The sequence below is a fragment of the Bufo bufo genome, chromosome 10 (genome assembly GCF_905171765.1).
Source record: "Bufo bufo chromosome 10, aBufBuf1.1, whole genome shotgun sequence".
NCBI classification, from domain to species: domain Eukaryota; kingdom Metazoa; phylum Chordata; class Amphibia; order Anura; family Bufonidae; genus Bufo; species Bufo bufo.
The window spans coordinates 148357460-148380787 of NC_053398.1; the positions used below are offsets into that span (position 1 = coordinate 148357460).

Consider the following 23328-nt stretch of genomic DNA (forward strand, 5'->3'; position numbering starts at 1 on the left):
GTCTGAAGGCCGAGCATCACTTTAGCGCCTGTCATAACACATCGCGGGCGGTGACGGAGCTGCTGCACAGTGTCAGGAGGGTGCAGATCAGCCTTGTGTGAATTTGTATTTTTTTTTGTGACATGTAAATTAAAATCAATCAGAAATGTTTCTTTATTTACATTTTGTGTCTTTAAAATGTAAAAATAATTTATTTGTATCAAATTCCAACAAAATTATAAAAAAAATCTAAATTAAAAAATCATAAAAGTGAGTTTTGTTCTGTACATTCAGGGGGTGACGCAGTAGCCAGGTATACATCCGGCGGCGCCGCTGCTCTCCCCTCATATCAGGAAGTTTTCTTCCACCATTGTTTGCATTGACAGATTCTTTTTTCCAATTTCTGATCGTAAAAACTTCACCAACTGCAAATCGGAGAAAGATAAATCAAGGTGAGGATAACTACGGGGCCGCGCATTTCCGGGGACCGCTGTACGGCCGGCGCCGAGTGTGAATGAAGTTTAAAAATGGGCAGATCCGGGCACTGGGTGCCGCAGTGACGGACGCGTAGGGAGTGTAGCGGGCACTGGGTGCGTTATACAGATGACATCCGCCGGGATCGGAGTTAACTCGGTTCATGGCTGTTTAACCCCTTAACTGCTCGTGTAAGGAGCGTGGGGGAAAAGAAGTCTCCAAAAATGCATTTTGTGAATAGGTTTTTATTCCTTTAGGGGTCTTAGTGAATTTTGGGGTCTCATGAATTGGACCTGAGTAACTTTGGGGTGTGGATGTATTGTGGGATCTGGGGTCTCATTTTAACTAAGGAGAAGTAGTGTGATCTGGATTAATATTGGGGTCTGTATACACCTCTGGGGTCTGGAGTTCCCCGGGCCGACATTGCCGTGTAGCCCCGACCCTGGAAGCCATATTGCGATGGGAGCATTGACTGGAGACTATAGACGTCCCTGAAGGACCAGGAGTGCGCAGACTTACCATCTGCACCACAAAGGTTATAATCGTCGCCAGCACGAAATTCTGTGTCCCCAAATCAATGACACAAAACAGGAGGGTGTCGAAGAGAAGCAGCACCAGCTCGTTACCGTAGAAGAGAGCGCGGCCGAAGCGAAGCCGCTCGTCTGGAATAGAATAAGGAGGATGAGAGGAGGCGCCGACCCCCGAAAACCTCCACAGGTGAGATGTGGGCAGGGGGTCTCCGTGGCACAAGGTGCGGCATGTACGACACAATACAGATGATCGATCTCATGGGTTGTCACCCAGCCGACCACTCACCGTTGTAAAATATGGACTTATCGATGGGCTGCTGGAACTCGAGGTCCAGGACGCTCTCCAGGAACAGCTTGTCCTTCACCATGTAATCCATGTCCTTATAGACCTGCGGGGCGACCAGAGGGACATCACAAGGTAAATGGATTGGGCTGTCCGATCTGTGAGGGGCTTCAGTGGAGGGGGACCACGGGGGTCCTCCTTACTTTCCTCTGTGACTTATGTGACCAAGGTCTGAATTGACCGAAACGTCAAGATTTAGAGTCACAAAAATAGATATTCTCCCTAAACCTAAGTATTCACTGGAGGCGATGTCACAATAAAGGCATTTTACTTGCCTGTTAACCCCGAGTGTGCAGTGGTATTTCTCTTACTATTAATTAGATCACAGACAGGGGCAGAATATACCTGAAGATCTCAGATATCCTCCTTATATCACACAAAGGGGCCTAATATGTCACATACAGGGCTATGTGCCCATATATTACGGCCCTCTGTGATATATGCCCATATAGTTCACATATCCTCATAACACCGCCGGGAAAATGATAGAAGGCGGACGTTAGGAATATTCTGGTATATTACACCCCTGCATGTGATATATGTCTGTATACTCCAGACACGGGTGTAATATGTCTGTATACATCCTTATATCACATACAGGGGTATTATATTCCCATATATTCCAGATACACCCCTGTGTATGATAGGACGACGGCAGGAATATTCGGGTGTATTGTGCTATATATACTCCTTACATCGCATACAGTGTAATATCCCGGAATATTGCTGCCATCCTCAGACAGGGGTGTATTATGTCCATATATTCCAGATACACCCCTCTATGTGATATTAGGAGCAAGTAGAGAATATTTCGATATTGCATTCTTCTATGTGATATAAGGAGGAGTATATTCCTATATGACTTAATGCTTCTCACAGCTGAGTGTTTGTTACAATTGTATCCAGCCTTAGACTATCTTCTGCCAGTTAAACAGCCAGGACTTCAGACTGATACATTGTAACAAACTATCAGCACAGGACAGGATTTACCATTCTTGTTTGCGGCCAGCGGTTGAAAGCTCCTCAACCTAGTATTTCTCACAGCTGAAGGTTTGTTAGAATTGTATCCAAGTTAGACGATCCGCCATCCGCTAAACCTCCGGTTCTTTAGACTAATACATTTTAGCACTGATACATTGTAACAAACTGTCAACCTCTGGCTACAAATAAGAATGGTCCCCATCACTGACAGCAAGCAGAGATCTTATAGTTTGATCAGGCTGTTTAACTCGCAGGGGATTTTGTAGACTGGACACAACTAACAAATCCTCTGCTATCAGAATAAGTCAAGTGCAAGATGGTCCCCATTCACTGACAGCAAACAGAGACCTTAAAAACATTGAGAAATTGGAATACAAAATATTAGAGACTTTGATAACGACTCATTGACGTCGCCCCCGTTACGCACAATTCTGTAGCCCCTCAAACAGCGAGGACTCACGTGATCCAGGAAGCCGGACAGGAAGCGGTTAATGGTGTAATAGGTTTTTATCCTTTGCTGTAGCATCGGGTTTTTTTCGTTCCCACTTTTTGGGCCCCTGGGAGCCTAGAACACAGACCACATCAAGGATCTACAGTAAAGTCTTTCATAATCTAAAAAAATCCGGCACCGAACTGCGCATAATCTGGAATCGCCATGAGCACAGGCAGACTGGACGACCCCTCTTAATATCCATCATTGTGTTCCCCCCTTCACATATAGGAGGGCCCCCGGCTATTAGGGTCCGGTGACCACTCTCCAGGGGATGTGGGTGGTCCGTTACCTCCATCAGTGGCTGCATGATCTTCTCGTACTGCTCCCGCACCCGCTCGCTCAGCAGCACCTCGAACGTCTGCTGCTCCGCGCCGGCCTCTAATCCTCTCAGGGGGCACAAATTGTCCTACAAAAATCATGTCCAATCAGCAAAGGGTTAAACTCGGGCGATATCCACTGTGTAACCCGTAGCAACCGATCGGGCACACTATCTGATTGGCCCAGGGGGTGGCACTTACCTCCTCCTTGCGCAGGTTCTCCAGCATGGTCTCCATACTGACATCGGCCTGACCGTGCACCGACCGCCCGTGAATATAATACCCGTAACACTTGTGAGTCAGGATGAAGACTGACACCTGGCGGAACATTATCACACATCAGGCTCTGCTGGGAGTTGTAGTGTGGCAAAGCTGGAGACCCCTGCCCTATAGAGGTAAACCTACAAAGAAAGGTTCAGCAACTTTCTAACAGACTTGGTGTTTGAACAGTTTGCTACAATGTATCAGTGTAGGAAATTCTTCATGTAAAACACAGCAACAGCACAAGTATCACCTGATGGCTCTTGTCTACACCGATACATTGTAACAAACCATTCCCCTCAATCTGGTAAGTCTTAAAGGGGTTGTCCAGGATTAGAAAAACCTGTCCGCTTTCTTCCAAATACAGCGCGACACCTGCCTGCTGGTTGTGTGTGGTATTGCAGCTCTGCCCCATTGACTCCAAAGGATCTAAACAGGGGCGGACTGGGCCCTAGAAAAAATGTAAAAAGAGGCCCCGTGTTGTGGGCGGATCCAGATTGACAGAAGGTGGGACAAGTAGGCGGGGACAACAGAAGTAGGCGGGGCCAGCAGTACCTTAGTGCAGCACAAAATACTGCTCCAGCAGAAACAAATGCCACAGTGCAGCATAAAATAGTGCCGCCCTGAGGATGTTGATAGCTAAATTCAGGGGGGGGGGGGGCGCTGCGGATGCTGGCTAGGAGCACAAGTACCTGATGCTCGTAGCATTAATTAACGCTGAGAGTATCAGAGTGTTATATACCCAGCCAAGGGCCGTGATGAGGGCTCAGGCGGTCCCCTGAGCATCTGCACACCAGGAAATTCAGGTCCGCCCCTGGATCTAAGCTGCAAGACCAGACACAACCCATGCACGGGTGTGTGCTGTTTTCTAACCCTAGACAACCCCTTTAATTTCCCCAGTAGCATAACATGGAGTCTACACGACTTCCCTTCTTGCTGTGACAGTGTGTGCTACCTGAAGCTGCCACTAGAGGGAGCTCACTGAACGCAGCACTGAAGTCAATAGGAGCAGTAAAAATCTAGCTGCAATATCCACGGAATTGGCTCCCTCTAGTGGGGGCTGTACAAATCCACGGTATTGGCTCCCTCTAGTGGGGGCTGTACAAATCAATGGTATTGGCTCCCTCTAGTGGGGGCTGTACAAATCCACGGTATTGGCTCCCTCTAGTGGGGGCTGTACAAATCCATGGTATTGGCTCCCTCTAGTGGGGGCTGTACACATCCACTGTATTGGCTCCCTCTAGTGGGGGCTGTACAAATCCATGGTATTGGCTCCCTCTAGTGGTGGCTGTACAAATCCACGGTATTGGCTCCCTCTAGTGGGGGCTGTACACATCCACGGTATTGGCTCCCTCTAGTGGGGGCCGTACACATCCACGGTATTGGCTCCCTCTAGTGGGGGCCGTACACATCCACGGTATTGGCTCCCTCTAGTGGGGGCCGTACACATCCACGGTATTGGCTCCCTCTAGTGGGGGCTGTACACATCCACGGTATTGGCTCCCTCTAGTGGGGGCTGTACACATCCACGGTATTGGCTCCCTCTAGTGGGGGCTGTACACATCCACGGTATTGGCTCCCTCTAGTGGTGGCTGTACACATCCACGGTATTGGCTCCCTCTAGTGGGGGCTGTACACATCCACGGTATTGGCTCCCTCTAGTGGGGGCTGTACACATCCACGGTATTGGCTCCCTCTAGTGGGGGCTGTACACATCCACGGTATTGGCTCCCTCTAGTGGGGGCTGTACACATCCACGGTATTGGCTCCCTCTAGTGGGGGCTGTACACATCCACGGTATTGGCTCCCTCTAGTGGGGGCTGTACACATCCACGGTATTGGCTCCCTCTAGTGGGGGCTGTACAAATCCACGGTATTGGCTCCCTCTAGTGGGGGCTGTACACATCCACGGTATTGGCTCCCTCTAGTGGGGGCTGTACACATCCACGGTATTGGCTCCCTCTAGTGGGGGCTGCACAAATCCACGGTATTGGCTCCCTCTAGTGGGGGCTGTACACATCCATGTTATTGGCTCCCTCTAGTGGGGGCTGTACACATCCATGGTATTGGCTCCCTCTAGTGGGGGCTGTACACATCCATGTTATTGGCTCCCTCTAGTGGGGGCTGTACACATCCATGGTATTGGCTCCCTCTAGTGGGGGCTGTACACATCCACGGTATTGGCTCCCTCTAGTGGGGGCTGTACACATCCATGGTATTGGCTCCCTCTAGTGGGGGCTGTACACATCCACGGTATTGGCTCCCTCTAGTGGGGGCTGTACACATCCACGGTATTGGCTCCCTCTAGTGGGGGCTGTACACATCCACGGTATTGGCTCCCTCTAGTGGGGGCTGCACAAATCCACGGTATTGGCTCCCTCTAGTGGGGGCTGTACACATCCATGTTATTGGCTCCCTCTAGTGGGGGCTGTACACATCCATGGTATTGGCTCCCTCTAGTGGGGGCTGTACACATCCATGTTATTGGCTCCCTCTAGTGGGGGCTGTACACATCCATGGTATTGGCTCCCTCTAGTGGGGGCTGTACACATCCACGGTATTGGCTCCCTCTAGTGGGGGCTGTACACATCCATGGGATTGGCTCCCTCTAGTGGGGGCTGCAGGCAGTCAGAATCAGGAATCGGGCAGACTACCCACATCTATTATGTCATTACTCCGCACAGGACTGTGGATGTAAATGCAGATAACTGGATAGGAGATGTAATAAAAGTAGAGTACATGAGGTGGCGCTCTCTGCGGGGCCCTTGCTATCGGGCCCTATGAGACACATTGACCAATGAAGGACTCACGTTACTCAGCGAACACAAATCCACAAACTGCTTAATTTTATCTTCAAAGAATCTCTCATAGATGAGGATGAAGAACAGGGCCTGAAAGACAAAGAGAGGAAGGTCCTGACCCGGTCCCAGACACCCCGCGGTGCAGTCCCATCATGGCGCTCTCACTGACCTGCACGATCCCTACGGCCAACCACATGGAGGCCGACAAGCCAAACCTCAGGAAAATACTCATGGGGGCCCGATAGCTCCCGGCCGCGGGGCTCAGCTCCAGGTTCAGGTCCGTGGTGGCGATGTTTTTCAGGCCCACCACCTGACGAGGAGAGAAACCGGAAGAAAAGAGAATTAACTGGAAGCGGCCATATTAACATCTCTGACTGTCCTAGGGCCTGAAGCTGCACTCTGATTGGTGAAGAGGCGTGGGAGGGCACAGGACAGGCTCCTCCCATTCTTAAAGCTGTATGGCGCCAGAATGTTGGTTTACCTCCAGGAGCAGCAGCACCGCAAAGAGCTGCAGCAGAGGACTCAGCTTCCGATGAGCCTGGATCTCACTCCATTCGTTGGCCACCAGGATGGTCCTCCAGATGCTGACGTTAGACCTTCCTGGAAAACATGGTGGTGAGAAGGAGTCTGTGCCGTTTAGGGAGCACCCCTCCTACAGGGCTTTGGGGTCCAGTGGGCGGTCCTGATCAGTGACTGGCATGTATTAGGACCGCCCACTAGGGTTGGACGATATCAAAAATATTCCCACGATAACGATATTAAGAAATTTATCGCGATAACGATATATATCGCGATAAATGCCCATTTAGAAGAAAAAAACACTTGGGGCCACAAGGAGACGTTATACTGTATGGGGGCAGCCACAAGGAGACGTTATACTGTATGGGGGGCAACAAGAAGACGTTACACTGTATGGGGCAGCCACAAGGAGACGTTATACTGTATGGGGGGCAGCCACAAGGAGACGTTACACTGTATGGGGGCAGCTACAAGGAGACGTTATACTGTATGGGGGGCAGCCACAAGGAAACGTTATACTGTATGGGGGGCAGCCACAAGGAGACGTTACACTGTATGGGGGCAGCCACAAGGAGACGTTACACTGTATGGGGGGCAGCCACAAGGAGACGTTATACTGTATGGGGGCAGCCACAAGGAGACGTTACACTGTATAGGGGCAGCCACAAGGAGACGTTATACTGTATGGGGGCAGCCACAAGGAGACGTTACACTGTATAGGGGCAGCCACAAGGAGACGTTACACTGTATGGGGGCAGCCACAAGGAGACGTTAATCTGTATGGGGGCAGCCACAAGGAGACGTTACACTGTATGGGGGCAGCTACAAGGAGACGTTATACTGTATGGGGGCAGCCACAAGGAAACGTTATACTGTATGGGGGCAGCTACAAGGAGACGTTACACTGTATGGGGGCAGCCACAAGGAGACATTATACTGTATGGGGGCAGCTACAAGGAGACGTTACACTGTATGGGGGCAGCCACAAGGAGACGTTATACTGTATGGGGGCAGCTACAAGGAGACGTTACACTGTATGGGGGCAGCTACAAGGAGACGTTATACTGTATGGGGGCAGCCACAAGGAAACGTTATACTGTATGGGGGCAGCTACAAGGAGACGTTACACTGTATGGGGGCAGCCACAAGGAGACGTTACACTGTATGGGGGCAGCCACAAGGAGACGTTACACTGTATGGGGGCCACAAGGAGACGTTATACTGTATGGGGGCAGCTACAAGGAGACGTTATACTGTATGGGGGCAGCCACAAGGAAACGTTATACTGTATGGGGGCAGCTACAAGGAGACGTTATACTGTATGGGGGCAGCCACAAGGAGACGTTATACTGTATGGGGGCAGCTACAAGGAGACGTTATACTGTATGGGGGCAGCCACAAGGAGACGTTACACTGTATGGGGGCAGCCACAAGGAGACGTTATACTGTATGGGGGCAGCCACAAGGAGACGTTACACTGTATGGGGGCAGCCACAAGGAGACGTTACACTGTATGGGGCAGCCACAAGGAGACGTTATACTGTATGGGGGCAGCCACAAGGAGACGTTACACTGTATGGGGGCAGGCACAAGGAGACGTTCTACTGTATGGGGGCAGCCACAAGGAGACGTTACACTGTATGGGGGCAGCCTCAACAAGACGTTACACTGTATGGGGGCAGCCTCAAGGAGACGTTACACTGTATGGGGGCAGCTACAAGGAGACGTTATACTGTATGGGGGCAGCCACAAGGAGACGTTATACTGTATGGGGGCAGACGGGCAGTTCCCCAGCCTCTGATCAGCCCCCCCAGCCTCTCCCTCTTATCAGCCCCCTCTGGTAACCCCCCCCCCCCTAGTATTAATCATTGGTGGCAGTGGCCACAGGGTCCCCCTCCCCATCATTGGTGGCAGTGGGCAGTGCACCCCCCCCCCCCCCCCCCAGTATTAATCATTGGTGGCAGTGGCCACAGGGTGCCCCTCCCATCATTGGTGGCAGTGGGCCCCCCCCCCCTCCCCAGTATTAATCATTGGAGGCCACAGGGTCTTCCCCCCGATCATCGGTGGCAGTCGGCCCCCCCTCCTCCCTCCCCAGAATTAATCATTGGAGGCCACAGGGTCGTCCCCCCATCATTGGTGGATGTGGGCAGTGCCCCCCTCCTCCCTCCCTCCCTCCCTCCCTCCCCAGTATTAATCATTGAAGGCCACAGGGTCGTCCCCCCATCATTGGTGGCAGTGGGCCCCCCCTCCTCTCTCCCTCCCCAGTATTTATCATTGGAGGCCACAGGGTCGTCGTCCTCCTCCTCCCCCCATCATTGGTGGCAGTTTGCAGTTCCGATCGGAGTCCCAGCAGTGTAATGCTGGGGCTCCGATCGGTTACCATGGTAGCCAGGACACTACTGAAGCCCTGGCTGCCATGGTATGTTAGTGAGCAGCATTATACTCACGTGCGTCGTGGCCGCCGGGCGCGCCTTCTTCTCATAGGTCTGTGCGGCGCATTGCTAATGCTATAAGCCTTAGCAATGCGCCGCACAGACAGAAGAAGGAGCGACCGGCGGCCACGACGCACGTGAGTATAATGCTGCTCACTAACATACCATGGCAGCCAGGGCTTCAGTAGCGTCCTGGCTACCATGGTTACCGATCGGAGCCCCAGCATTACACTGCTGGGACTCCGATCGGAACTGCAAACTGCCACCAATGATGGGGGGAGGAGGAGGACGACGACCCTGTGGCCTCCAATGATAAATACTGGGGAGGGAGAGAGGAGGGGGGGCCCACTGCCACCAATGATGGGGGGACGACCCTGTGGCCTTCAATGATTAATACTGGGGAGGGAGGGAGGAGGGGGGCACTGCCCACATTCCCGGCACCCGACCTCTGAGAGGACGCTGTGATCACCTGAGGGGTTAATTGCGCGGATCACAGCGTCCTCTCAGAGGTCGGGTGCAGGAAATGCGAGTGACAGAATTCCTTCCCTCCCCCACGCCGGCCGAACTGCTAAGAGCGCCGCCGCAAGCGGCCAGCAGGTATCGGGGACATTTGCACGAGTAGAAGTACTCTGCAAATGTCCCGTATCGGTTCATGCTGGGGCGGGCGGCCGCAGATTTAGAAGCGGTCAGCGTACATGACCGCTCCTATGACGTCACGAAATACCGCGGTATTTACAAAACGGCGATATCGCCATATCGCCGTTTTTTTAATACCGCGGTATATCGTGATACCGGTATATCGCTCAACCCTACCGCCCACTGGACTCCACCATAAAAGAACATTCAGAGATATAAACTACGGGTCACACTCAATCATCCCCCACAAAGTATATATCAATCTGCTCAGCTCCTCCAGCGCTGCCTGCGCATGGGGCACCAAGATCAACAGCGCAGATCCCTGTAAATCATTCTACCCCTAGGGCACCAGTGAGAACCAGTGAGAGGAACGGACCTTGGGCATTAGATGACCTTTTGTCTTTTGTCTTCTCCCAGTCGATCAGGAAGATGTTGTATGTGAGCTGCGAGATTAGCAAATGGACGACCTCCAACGCCTGCAGAAAAACCGGGCGAGAGTCAGAGCGGAGGACGGAAGAAGCGCAAATCTCATATACACCGACATACAGCTCAGCGCACCTTCAGAGAGAACGCCACGGATACGAAGGTGATGAAATCCGTCTCCTGCTGCCCCCCGGATAGCGGCAAAGCCACACTGACCACCGACGTCTGACCCTGCAAAACGGAACAAGTATTCTAGTACATAGGAGGCGGTATTATAGTAGTTATATACTTGTACATAGGAGCAGTATTATAGTAGTTATATACTTGTACATAGGAGCAGTATTATAGTAGTTATATTCTTGTACATAGGAGCAGTATTATAGTAGATATATTACTGTACATAGGAGCAGTATTATAGTAGTTATATTCTTGTACATAGGAGCAGTATTATAGTAGATATATTACTGTACATAGGAGCAGTATTATAGTAGTTATATTCTTGTACATAGGAGCAGTATTATAGTAGTTATATTCTTGTACATAGGAGCAGCATTATAGTAGTTATATTCTTGTACATAGGAGGCAGTATTATAGTAGTTATATTCTTGTACATAGGAGCAGTATTATAGTAGTTATATTCTTGTACATAGGAGGCAGTATTATAGTAGTTATATTCTTATACATAGGAGGCAGTATTATAGTAGTTATATTCTTGTACATAGGAGCAGTATTATAGCAGTTATATTCTTGTACATAGGAGGCAGTATTATAGTAGTTATATTCTTGTACATAGGGGCAGCATTATAGTAGTTATATTCCTGTACATAGGAGCAGTATTATAGCAGTTATATTCTTGTACATAGGAGCAGCATTATAGTAGTTATATTCTTGTACATAGGAGCAGCATTATAGTAGTTATATTCTTGTACATAGGAGCAGCATTATAGTAGTTATATTCTTGTACATAGGAGGCAGTATTATAGTAGTTATATTCTTGTACATAGGAGCAGTATTATAGTAGTTATATTCTTGTACATAGGAGCAGTATTATAGTAGTTATATTCTTGTACATAGGAGCAGTATTATAGTAGTTATATTCCTGTACATAGGAGGCAGTATTATAGTAGTTATATTCTTGTACATAGGAGCAGTATTATAGTAGTTATATTCTTGTACATAGGAGCAGTATTATAGTAGTTATATACTTGTACATAGGAGCAGTATTATAGTAGTTATATTCTTGTACATAGGAGCAGTATTATAGTAGTTATATTCTTGTACATAGGAGCAGTATTATAGTAGTTATATTCTTGTACATAGGAGCAGTATTATAGTAGTTATATTCCTGTACATAGGAGGCAGTATTATAGTAGTTATATTCTTGTACATAGGAGCAGTATTATAGTAGTTATATTCTTGTACATAGGAGGCAGTATTATAGTAGTTATATTCTTGTACATAGGAGCAGTATTATAGTAGTTATATACTTGTACATAGGAGCAGTATTATAGTAGTTATATTCTTGTACATAGGAGCAGTATTATAGCAGTTATATTCTTGTACATAGGAGCAGTATTATAGTAGTTATATTCTTGTACATAGGAGCAGTATTATAGTAGTTATATTCTTGTACATAGGAGGCAGTATTATAGTAGTTATATACTTGTACATAGGAGCAGTATTATAGTAGTTATATACTTGTACATAGGAGCAGTATTATAGTTGAAATAAGTGGCAATAATATTTTTTACTTTCACTGTTTTCATGGTTTTACCTTAAAGGCAATCAGCCAGTAGATTGCGATCCCATATGCCACAAGGAAAAATGTGTTTGCCAGTGTACCACTGAGGAAGGCCAGGAATTTAATAATCACCTGCAGGAATAGGATATAAACATTTATGCTCGGTTTGGGTGCTTTGGTTCCGTCACTTTCATAGCTTTTCCTAATGTCTATGTGGGCCGCTCCTCCACTGCAGCCTCTTCTGCTCTCGGTTGGCGCGTCCACTTGTTTACGGAGAAACCCAACCAATGAATGTCAGGTTTTTGGTGCACATGTTTTGATGAGTATATCTTCTTCAATGTCTTGTATTCTGCAGATTGCTCACCTTGTAATTATTTTAAGGTGGAATTTCCCTTTAAAGCGGTTTTCCGGGAGCGTATTGACGACCTATCCTCAGGACTGGTCATTAATATCTGATTGGTGGGGGTCAGTCTCCCGGCACCTCTGACAATCAGCTGTTTGAAGAGGCCATGGAGCTGCGGCCTCCTCACAATGTACCAAGCACAGCACCATACACTGTATAGTGGCTGATCTTGGTATTGCAGCCCAGGGTCGTTTACTTGAATGGGACTGAGCTGCGCCGAGGTCATACGACTCATGACCGTGACGTCACTGGGCTGGGAAGTGGCTGCAGCGCTTAGGCCTCTTTAAACAGCCAATTGGTGGGGGTCCTGGGTGTCAGACCCCAATCTATCCTGAGGACAAGTCATCAGTATTGTACTTCTGGAAAAGCTCTGTAAATGTGCGGTGAATATTTTTAAGGCCCGAAGAAGCACAATGTTGTCGGACATCTGAAATGGCTGATAACAGAGAGCAATAGACTGTATTGTATGACAGCCCTATATACCGTGCACGGTGATTGTAGAGATGACAGGCAGCAGTTGTAGTATCCCTTTACAATACGAGCGCTGTCTGCAGCCAGTAACCTCCACACTTACCATAACGCCAATGTTCTGCTGCCCGGATCTCCGCAGCCAACTGCTGGTCTCCAAAATTGCCAGTAAGGCGGCCAAAGAGCCCAACACCCCAAGGGAAATCTGAGGAAAACAAGCGATTTAGCTCAATGTTACCTGTGAAAAGTAGATCATGGCTGAAGACCTAAACTGTACACTATCTCTGCTTGTTGGCAGTGAATCTGAACCTACTCTGACCTAATACTCCTCACAGCTGAGAGTTTGTTACAATGTATCCAGTCTAGAGGCAGACATTCTGGACTCCAGACTGATACGTTTTATATGGAATGATACATTGTAACAAAGCGTAAAGTACAATTCACACAAGGACTGATATACAACAGGACAAAAAGGTTTTTTTTTTTTAGAGGATTCTCTGTTCCGTGCAGTGTGGGTGGCGTCACTTACGTCCGTGGCCTGTTTATATGTCCCGTCACTCTGCGTGTACGTGACCGCGAATGAAACCTTGAGGGGAATAAACACAGAAGCTGCATTATGACGGAAAAGCATAGAGCGATGACCAGACTTATACTCCAGCAAACAGAATACGTATGGCGGCACACTGTTATACATGCAAACAATAGAATAGGGATTAGTGTGGATTACAGCGGCACGAGAACTACTAAACAGGAAAAATGGAGGCTTCCAAAATAATCCCTAGTTCTATTGTCTGCATGTATAACGGGGTGCTGCCATACGCATTCTGTTTGCTGCCTGCATGTTAGCTTTATGGATGTGCTAGTCTGAATTTTCTTCCTAGACTTCTACTCCAGTCACACCCCGAGCTGCAGTCACAATGTTGATGATATCTTACAGGAGCAGTCTTCCTGTTTCCTCCTGCTGTCCCAGTGCACGCTGAGCTGTGGTGCATTGTGGGAGATGAACCGGAGAACATACCCCACCAAGCCAAGTGCTCTGTGAACACAGTGTTGAATAAATGCAGCTCTGGAAGTGACTGGAGTATAAGACATGTAACACAGGATCAATACAAGCCAAGGAGTTGTGACTGACTCAACACAATGCATATCAGTAAACATGGTGGATGGCGGCAAAGCATTCTGGGAAGCTTACCTGTGCGGCGGCCTGCAGACTCTGCCTCTGGTACTGTACAGTCAGCTGGACGGGGGGCACACTGCTCGGGGGGCTGAGCGGCAGGAACACACTGCATGGGAGAGGTCATGTGATTAGCGCTGGCGGAGGAGGGAAGCGGCTGTTTATGGGGTGGGATCACCACTCATCACCTCAGGGTCAGGCTTGTGGCGACGGTGACGTAGGTCGGCACGCTGGAGAGATTTAACGTTCTGCCGGAGATGCCGTCAACCAGAAAGAATCGCCTCAGAGCGCGGGAGCCGAGAGTCCCTGGAAGATCGGACACCAGTCAGCTATACTGCAGACCACCACAGGCCGCCATCGGGTGGCTGAAGGTCACTTACCCCCGCTGCCTTGGAGGTTGGCATTCCACACGGGTACCGGCCACAGCATGGTGGCACCGCTGGCGGAGGTGTACAGCAAGAATAGCTCGTAAAATACCGGCTCCGGCACCTTCTGGAAGAGATCGGCCACCTGCAGCGAGCACTGCGGACGAACAACGGCGGCGTTAGATTACAGTCTGTCTTCTCTGCTCCTCTGGGATCAGCGGCGGCACATCGGCTGCTGATCTTATTAAACATTACTGTCCCTTTGACGCTAATTTTCTATGGTCATTTATTGCACATTCTGATTGTATTCTGTGGTTGATGTTGGGTGCAGTAGTCCCCCATGTGCTACCTGAAATCTACTGCTACAGGTGCTGCAAGGTCTGACTTACCGACAGGCTGTAAAATGTTCCGAATTTAAAGACGGCATCCAAGGCGATCTGCGTGGACGGACACATCTGCAGGACACGAGGGGGAGGGGTCAGTAGTGGCAGTGCCCACCATCATGTGCCGTCCTCTGACTTACCTGTAACGTGTCCCCTCTAAGAATTTCCCAACCCAAGAAATGCCCACGGACATCGTACTTCACCAACCGGAACTGGATCTGTCAGGAAGAGAAACCGAGGTTGACATGATGGGACGGGCGGCGCTGCACTACCTCTGTGCGATGGCGACAAGGCCTGCTTGCTGTCTATGAATGACTTACTACTACTTTTAAATCCAGAATAGACCCCAATACACAGCTGAGGGTTTGTTACATTGCATACAATGTAGGCCAATGCTGTGAGGCAAACAGCCAGACTTCAGACTGACACATTGTTACAAACATTCTGCATTTATGCGGGCAGAGGTTTGCCTAGGATGGACACATTAGATCCATGCCAGTTAACATTTTGTGGATGTCAACAGGAATGTTTGTATTCACTGACAGCCAGCAGAGATCCAGAAGAACTCAAACACAAGCCGCAGATTTTCTTACGATTCACTAGATAATACTGGACTGTTCCTTTAAGAGCTCACCTGTGCGTTCTTCTGGTAGGACAGGTTGGTTGGCGCCGTGGTGCCCAGCTGAGTCACCGTACTGTAAATCACGGGTGGCAGAGATGGATTGGATGGACTGGGGGGGGGGAAGATTGGAGGGGGGTGAGATCAGTAGTCAACACTGTGGGGGGGGGGGGCACATGTTTCAGGTTGGTGCCCCGACTCACCTGATGCTGCTGTACAGCTCGAAGGCTTTGCTGCTGCTGGAGAAGGCGTTCATGGCGACCATATTGACGAGGACCTGGCAGGCGGTCACGTTGTTGTAGTCCTGAGGACACGAGCAGCAGATTACAGGGGGAGACAGCAGCAGACAGCGCGGCGGCGGCAGCATCGCCGGCACTCACCATACAAACCGCGTAGCTGGCGTACAGGTACAGAGACTCCCATAGTGTCACCGAGGTGAGGTCCTGCGGGTACACAGAGCGTTACTGACACCGCACTACATTCCCCATCATCCTTCATCTCGTCTTAAAGGGCCGCCGTACAGTTTTATTTAAATCAAGCTCCCTCGCAGTAAGATGTGTAATTTCAAAATGTCTGCTTGTTGTCAAGTGAAGGTTTCTATTGTTTATACTCAAGGTTTAAAAATCGGTCCTGACCTGATACTTCTTCCTGCTGAGGGTTTGTTACAATGTATCAGTGCAGATAAGCAGTTATATATATGGTCATATATTCTGGGATGTAATATTTTATATAGTTGCGGCTCTTCAGTAACTGTCGCGGGTGAAGATTACCTGTTTGGCGATGGGAAGACAGAGGCCTCCGCTCTGCAGAGAGATTAACGAGGAGTCAGTACAGAGAAGTCACAGACTGCGGGGCATTTTATCACGGGGACACTTACCTCGTGGTTGGTGGCACAGCTGCAGGTACTATTGAAGGTGGGAGGACACAGTTCACACCTGGCAGAAGGAGACAACTTGATACATTGTAACAAAGGGTGATTAAAGAAGCGCTCCAGCATGTCTAGTCTATATAGCACATTACTATAGAATAATGTAGGGCTCTTCTGTGCGCCGGGGCGAGCCGACGGGACATTCACAGGTTGCATCTAATGCAGCCTGCATTTCCCACGATACCTCCATCCTGCGGCAGGGGGGGGGACTCATCACACACGGGCAGGGGGGGGGACTCATCACACACGGGCAGGGGGGGGGACTCATCACACACGGGCAGGGGGGGGGGACTCATCACACACGGGCAGGGGGGGGGGACTCATCACACACGGGCAGGGGGGGGGGCTCATCACACACGGGCAGGGGGGGGGACTCATCACACACGGGCAGGGGGGGGACTCATCACACACGGGCAGGGGGGGGGACTCATCACACCCGGGCAGGGGGGGGGGACCCATCACACACGGGCAGGGGGGGGGGACTCATCACACACGGGCAGGGGGGGGGGACTCATCACACACGGGCAGGGGGGGGGACTCATCACACACGGGCAGGGGGGGGGGACTCATCACACACGGGCAGGGGGGGGGACTCATCACACACGGGCAGGGGGGGGGGGACTCATCACACACGGGCAGGGGGGGGGGACTCATCACACACGGGCAGGGGGGGGGGACTCATCACACACGGGCAGGGGGGGGGGACTCATCACACACGGGCAGGGGGGGGGGACTCATCACACACGGGCAGGGGGGGGGGGGGACTCATCACACACGGGCAGGGGGGGGGGACTCATCACACACGGGCAGGGGGGGGGACTCATCACACACGGGCAGGGGGGGGGGGACTCATCACACACGGGCAGGGGGGGGGACTCATCACACACGGGCAGGGGGGGGGACTCATCACACACGGGCAGGGGGGGGGGGGACTCATCACACACGGGCAGGGGGGGGACTCATCACACACGGGCAGGGGGGGGGACTCATCACACACGGGCAGGGGGGGGGACTCATCACACACGGGCAGGGGGGGGGACTCATCACACACGGGCAGGGGGGGGGACTCATCACACCTGCACTACTCTGAATCATATCTTAAAGGGAATCTGTCGCCCCGATTTTGGACCGTTATCTGCAGTGATACATAAGTAGTCCTGCACATATGGAGTCCAGATCACTATTAGTGACCGGCCTCGCGCTGACAGAGACGCGGTGCACTCCTCCATTCTGCCTCCCCTGCGATAGGCTTCCTGTCAGCTCTTACAAGCATTAGGCAGGGAAAAGCCGTGTGAAGCTGCATCCGGTGTGTGGTGGTATAGATAGCTAAATAATTCCTAAATAAACCCCCCCGACATTCTCGTGGCTAGCCATAAAATCATTGATCTTTTATTCCCAAAACCTGAACACAAAGTCTGTCTTAGGGCCACAAATAGCGGTTGTGTGCACGGTGTTTGCGGACCTTGAATGGGTCCGTGATCCTTAATAGACGGTCCGCATCGCAAAAAACAGGACATATTCTATTGTTTTGCAGTGGGGAGGCACGAAGCTAAATCCCACTGAAGTGCTTCCGTGGGCTTCTCATCCGTGGCTGTGCACCATTCCGTATCTTGCATCTGTGATACAGAGGGCACACGGCCAGTGCCCGGGACGGCGGACGGTCATGTGCATGGGCCCTAAACAAAACCAGGGGAGCAGAACAACCTCACTCAGAAAATATGTTACCTATCTGAGAGCCCTAGTCCTGGTGGAGCCACTGGAAAGGTCAGGTAGAGGATACCACGACCTGCAGTAGGGGTCAAGTATCAAAAGCCATCAAAGAAATGCTGGACCTAATTTGCTCCGGATTGGAATTAGGCCATCCACCGGCATCACCTGTGTGAACGTCACCTCAATCGATGCTCTGCAAGAGGTGGTAATTAAAGAACGCACCCACTACTGTCTCTTAACCCTCCATGTTTCATATACACAGATAATATAGACAGGCAGTGTCAGCCAGGGGAAAGTAGTGTGAAGCTGAATCTGGTGGAATACACTGGAGATAATGCACAAAGTAAAACACAGATCATGCAGACAGGCTATGTGAGTCAGGGGAAAGCAGTGTGAAACTACATCTAGAAGAATACACTAGAGATTCTGCATACAGCATGCAGAGATAGTATATACAGACAGTGTGATCAGGGGGGGAAGTAGTGTGAAGCTGCATCTAGTAGAATACACTGGAGATTCTGCACACAGCATGCAGAGATAGTATATACAGACAGTGTGATCAGGGGGAAAGTAGTGTGAAGCTGCATCTAGTAGAATACACTGGAGATTCTGCACACAGCATGCAGAGATAGTATATACAGACAGTGTGATCAGGGGGGAAAGCAAAGTGAAACTGCATCTGGTAGAATACACTGGAGATTCTGCACACAGCATGCAGAGATTGTATATACAGACAGTGTGATCAGGGGGGAAAGCAATGTGAAACTGCATCTGGTAAAATACACTGGAGATTCTGCACACAGCATGCAGAGATTGTATATACAGACAGTGTGATCAGGGGGGAAAGCAATGTGAAACTGCATCTGGTAAAATACACTGGAGATTCTGCACACAGCATGCAGAGATAGTATATACAGACAGTGTGATCAGGGGGGAAAGCAATGTGAAACTGCATCTGGTAGAATACACTGGAGATAATGCACACAGTAAACACAGATCATGCAGACAGGCTATGTGAGTCAGGGGAAAGCAGTGTGAAACTACATCTAGAAGAATACACTAGAGATTCTGCACACAGGATGCAGAGATAGTATATACAGACAATGTGATCGGGGGAAAGTAGTGTGAAGCTGCATCTAGTAGAATACACTGGAGATTCTGCACGCAGCATGCAGAGAAAGTATAGACAGGCAGTGTAAGTAAAGGGGAAAGCAATGTGAAACTACATCTAGAAGAATACACTGGAGATTCACAGCATGCAGAGATAGTATATACAGACAGTGTGATCAGGGGGGAAAGCAATGTGAAGCTGCATCTGGTGGAATACACTGGAGATCCACAGCAGGCACGTAATACAGGCAGTCACACCACAGCTCATCACTTACTGGTCTCCTGCTGCATTTGGCCTGGTCCCTCCCGTACAGAAGACACACGTGTATGTTTTATCTACTAAGTTTTCCTCTAAACATGAAAAGAAAAAAAAAAGGTGAGAAATCAGCTGGAGCCATGAAGCTGCTGAGGTATCACATACAGTTGCAGCAGCATGCAGTGCACCCGGGGTGGTGACACAGCTTTGTACCTGCAGCTTCGTTGCTGTTACAGGAGCACCCACTGCCGACGCACCGCAGGCAGCTCCTCCGGTCCACGGACACGCGCTCATCCTGCAGAGGGAAGCGGCACACTGGTGATTTAACCCTGTCAGCACTGGAGTCCTCCTCTCAAGTTCCTGCACTGCTTAATTCTGCAGTTTTTTTTAATGTTTTACTTATATCTGTATCTGGGAAAGCTGGATTACAGTTTACAGGGTTCTATGGATGCAAAATATAACAGCTGTACCGGCGGCCATATTGGTTGCCATCCAGCTTTCCCAGAAGCAGATATCCTGAAGAGACAGCTGAATGGAGGAGGATCTCAGTGCGGCTCCTCTACTTCTGACCACACAGTGGAAGGTTAACGGGTTACAGGCCACCATACAACAGTCCACGTCTGCAGCAGCAGAGAAGGAGAAGCGGCGTAGACCACCCTGAGCGCGGGTACTTACAGGCTGGCACTGACTACAGGTGACTTGTGGAGATCCCAGATCCGAAACAGCGAAACCCGTCGGACAGGCGCAACCGAGACCTAGAACCGGAAGAGATGCTCAGAACCAGGACATCAGACACAGCGAGGAATATACGGCTACAAAACAGACAACCCAAGTTCTGAGCCAGGTCACAGCGGGTGTCGGCTGAGAAGTACGGTCACAGCGGGTGTCGGCTGAGAAGTACGGTCACAGCGGGTGTCGGCTGAGAAGTACGGTCACAGCGGGTGTCGGCTGAGAAGTACGGTCACAGCGGGTGTCGGCTGAGAAGTACGGTCACAGCGGGTGTCGGCTGAGAAGTACGGTCACAGCGGGTGTCGGCTGAGAAGTACGGTCACAGCGGGTGTCGGCTGAGAAGTACGGTCACAGCGGGTGTCGGCTGAGAAGTACGGTCACAGCGGGTGTCGGCTGAGAAATACGGTCACAGCGGGTGTCGGCTGAGAAACACGGTCACAGCGGGTGTCGGCTGAGAAACACGGTCCCAGCGGGTGTCGGCTGAGAAATATGGTCCCAGCGGGTGTCGGCTGAGAAACACGGTCCCAGCAGTGGTCACTGGCTTGTCCAGCCCTCTATAGAGGGGATGTACTACGTTTGGAAGTTATATACACTGCTCAAAAAAATAAAGGGAACACACAAATAACACATCCTAGATCTGAATTAATTAAATATTCTTCTAAAATACTTTGTTCTTTACATAGTTGAATGTGCTGACAACAAAATCACACCAAAAAAAAATATGGAAATCAAATTTTTTAACCCATGGAGGTCTGGATTTGGAGTCACCCTCAAAATTAAAGTGGAAAAACCCACTACAGGCTGATCCAACTTTGATGTAATGTCCTTAAAACAAGTCAAAATGAGGCTCAGTAGTGTGTGTGGCCTCCACGTGCCTGTATGACCTCCCTACAACGCCTGTGCATGCTCCTGATGAGGTGGCGGACGGTCTCCTGAGGGATCTCCTCCCAGACCTGGACTAAAGCATCTGCCAACTCCTGGACAGTCTGTGGTGCAACGTGACGTTGGTGGATAGAGCGAGACATGATGTCCCAGATGTGCTCAATTGGATTCAGGTCTGGGGAACGGGCGGGCCAGTCCATAGCATCAATGCCTTCGTCTAGCAGGAACTGCTGACACACTCCAGCCACATGAGGTCTAGCATTGTCTTGCATTAGGAGGAACCCAGGGCCAACCGCACCAGCATATGGTCTCACAAGGGGTCTGAGGATCTCATCTCGGTACCTAATGGCAGTCAGGCTACCTCTGGCGAGCACATGGAGGGCTGTGCGGCCCTCCAAAGAAATGCCACCCCACACCATTACTGACCCAATGCCAAACCGGTCATGCTGGAGGATGTTGCAGGCAGCAGAACGTTCTCCACGGCGTCTCCAGACTCTGTCACGTCTGTCACATGTGCTCCGTGTGAACCTGCTTTCATCTGTGAAGAGCACAGGGCGCCAGTGGCGAATTTGCCAATCTTGGTGTTCTCTGGCAAATGCCAAACGTCCTGCACGGTGTTGGGCTGTAAGCACAACCCCCACCTGTGGTCGTCGGGCCCTCAAATCACCCTCATGGAGTCTGTTTCTGACCGTTTGAGCAGACACATGCACATTTGTGGCCTGCTGGAGGTCATTTTGCAGGGCTCTGGCAGTGCTCCTCCTGTTCCTCCTTGCACAAAGGCGGAGGTAGCGGTCCTGCTGCTGGGTTGTTGCCCTCCTACGGCCTCCTCCACGTCTCCTGATGTACTGGCCTGTCTCCTGGTAGCGCCTCCATGCTCTGGACACTACGCTGACAGACACAGCAAACCTTCTTGCCACAGCTCGCATTGATGTGCCATCCTGGATAAGCTGCACTACCTGAGCCACTTGTGTGGGTTGTAGACTCCGTCTCATGCTACCACTAGAGTGAAAGCACCGCCAGCATTCAAAAGTGACCAAAACATCAGCCAGGAAGCATAGGAACTGAGAAGTGGTCTGTGGTCACCACCTGCAGAACCACTCCTTTATTTAGGGTGTCTTGCTAATTGCCTATAATTTCCACCTGTTGTCTATCCCATTTGCACAACAGCATGTGAAATTGATTGTCACTCAGTGTTGCTTCCTCAGTGGACAGTTTGATTTCACAGAAGTGGGATTGACTTGGAGTTACATTGTGTTGTTTAAGTGTTCCCTTTATTTTTTTGAGCAGTGTAGGTCTGTACAGGTTTTCAGCCTCTGGATGTAAACTAAAAAATACCCTTTTACTTCCTGCAAGCAGAGATCTTGAAAATAAGGATTTGAAACTAATTCTTTAAAAAGTTACAGAACGTTTCATTAGACGCTGATAAAGCCCGATTTAAAGGGGCTGCGCCAACTTTTGAAGTTATCCCCTGTCCACAGGATAGAGGATAAGTAACGGATCGCTGGGACCCCACTGATCCCGCCCTGAGGAAGCAGCAGGCCGTGCACGTGCCCTACATTCATTCTCTAAGGGAGTGCCGGAGATAGCCGAGCGATGCGAGCTGTACAGAGCACGCTGGGACTTGTAGTCCTGATATACACTCCTGTCAGCTGTACAGAGCACGCTGGGACTTGTAGTCCTGCTACACACCGCTGTGGGCTGTACAGAGCACGCTGGGACTTGTAGTCCTGCTATACACTGCTGTGGGCTGTACAGAGCACGCTGGGACTTGTAGTCCTGCTATACACTCCTGTCAGCTGTACAGAGCACGCTGGGACTTGTAGTCCTGCTATACACACCGCTGTGAGCTGTACAGAGCACGCTGGGACTTGTAGTAGGTCTAACCTGCTGAGGGTTGTAGTGCTGCAGTTACTGCGCCATGGTTATTCTGATATTTGTAGTTCCACAACTCACTATGTGCGGCTCATGCGATCATAAACTTTGTTTACTGCAACCTGTGGCTCTCCAGACTACAACCCCCAACGTGCAGATGAGAGTAGTAGTGTCGGTGTCTCACCATCTGGAGCCCTCTGTCCGGAGTCGCAGCTGTCGCAGGAGAACCGCACCGCGCTGTAGTACTGGCCGCCGCCGCTGCAGTTCCCCGGCAGGATGAAGGGGATGGAGGTGGACTGGGGCAGACAGAACCGAGCCAAGCCCAGGAGCAGGAGGAGGGAGCGGGGAGAAGCCGGGGCTGAGGGCTGCATGGCGGTCCGTGCTGCTGCTGCTGCCGTCTCCATAGCAACCTGGAGACACAGCAACAAGCTCCGCACCTATTGGTCACCTGACAGCCTAACTGTAACAACACCAGCCACGTGAGTCACGTGACCACCCT

At 50.5% G+C, this 23328-nt stretch overlaps 1 protein-coding gene across 1 annotated transcript; it reads right to left on the reverse strand.

The window, feature by feature from the left end:
* Window positions 1–108: 108 nt before the first annotated feature.
* Window positions 109–23328, reverse strand: LOC120980515 (meckelin-like). The gene is made up of 28 exons (XM_040409663.1): window positions 23014–23328; window positions 20022–20101; window positions 19560–19641; window positions 19366–19441; window positions 16220–16277; window positions 16113–16145; window positions 15723–15785; window positions 15546–15646; window positions 15358–15454; window positions 14864–14941; window positions 14730–14795; window positions 14356–14497; window positions 14164–14281; window positions 13994–14084; window positions 13331–13387; window positions 12908–13006; window positions 11964–12062; window positions 10325–10420; window positions 10143–10242; window positions 6661–6779; window positions 6349–6489; window positions 6189–6269; window positions 3319–3435; window positions 3090–3206; window positions 2768–2872; window positions 1270–1372; window positions 973–1115; window positions 109–404 (listed from the first exon to the last, which is right to left on the reverse strand). Exons 1-28 carry the CDS (start codon window positions 23231–23233, stop codon window positions 324–326), a joined length of 2763 nt encoding a protein of 920 aa, XP_040265597.1. The 5' UTR covers window positions 23234–23328; the 3' UTR covers window positions 109–323.

Bases quoted from the DNA above. Each gene is read 5' to 3' on its own strand.
- LOC120980515 (XM_040409663.1), bottom strand. From the start codon at position 23,233: ATGGAGACGGCAGCAGCAGCAGCACGGACCGCCATGCAGCCCTCAGCC. The intron at 15,455-15,545 runs GTGAGTCGGGGC...CCCCCCCCCCAG, and splicing joins GAGCTGTACAGCAGCATCAG to TCCATCCAATCCATCTCTGC. The intron at 13,007-13,330 runs GTAAGTGACGCC...TGTTTTCCTCAG, and splicing joins CATATAAACAGGCCACGGAC to ATTTCCCTTGGGGTGTTGGG.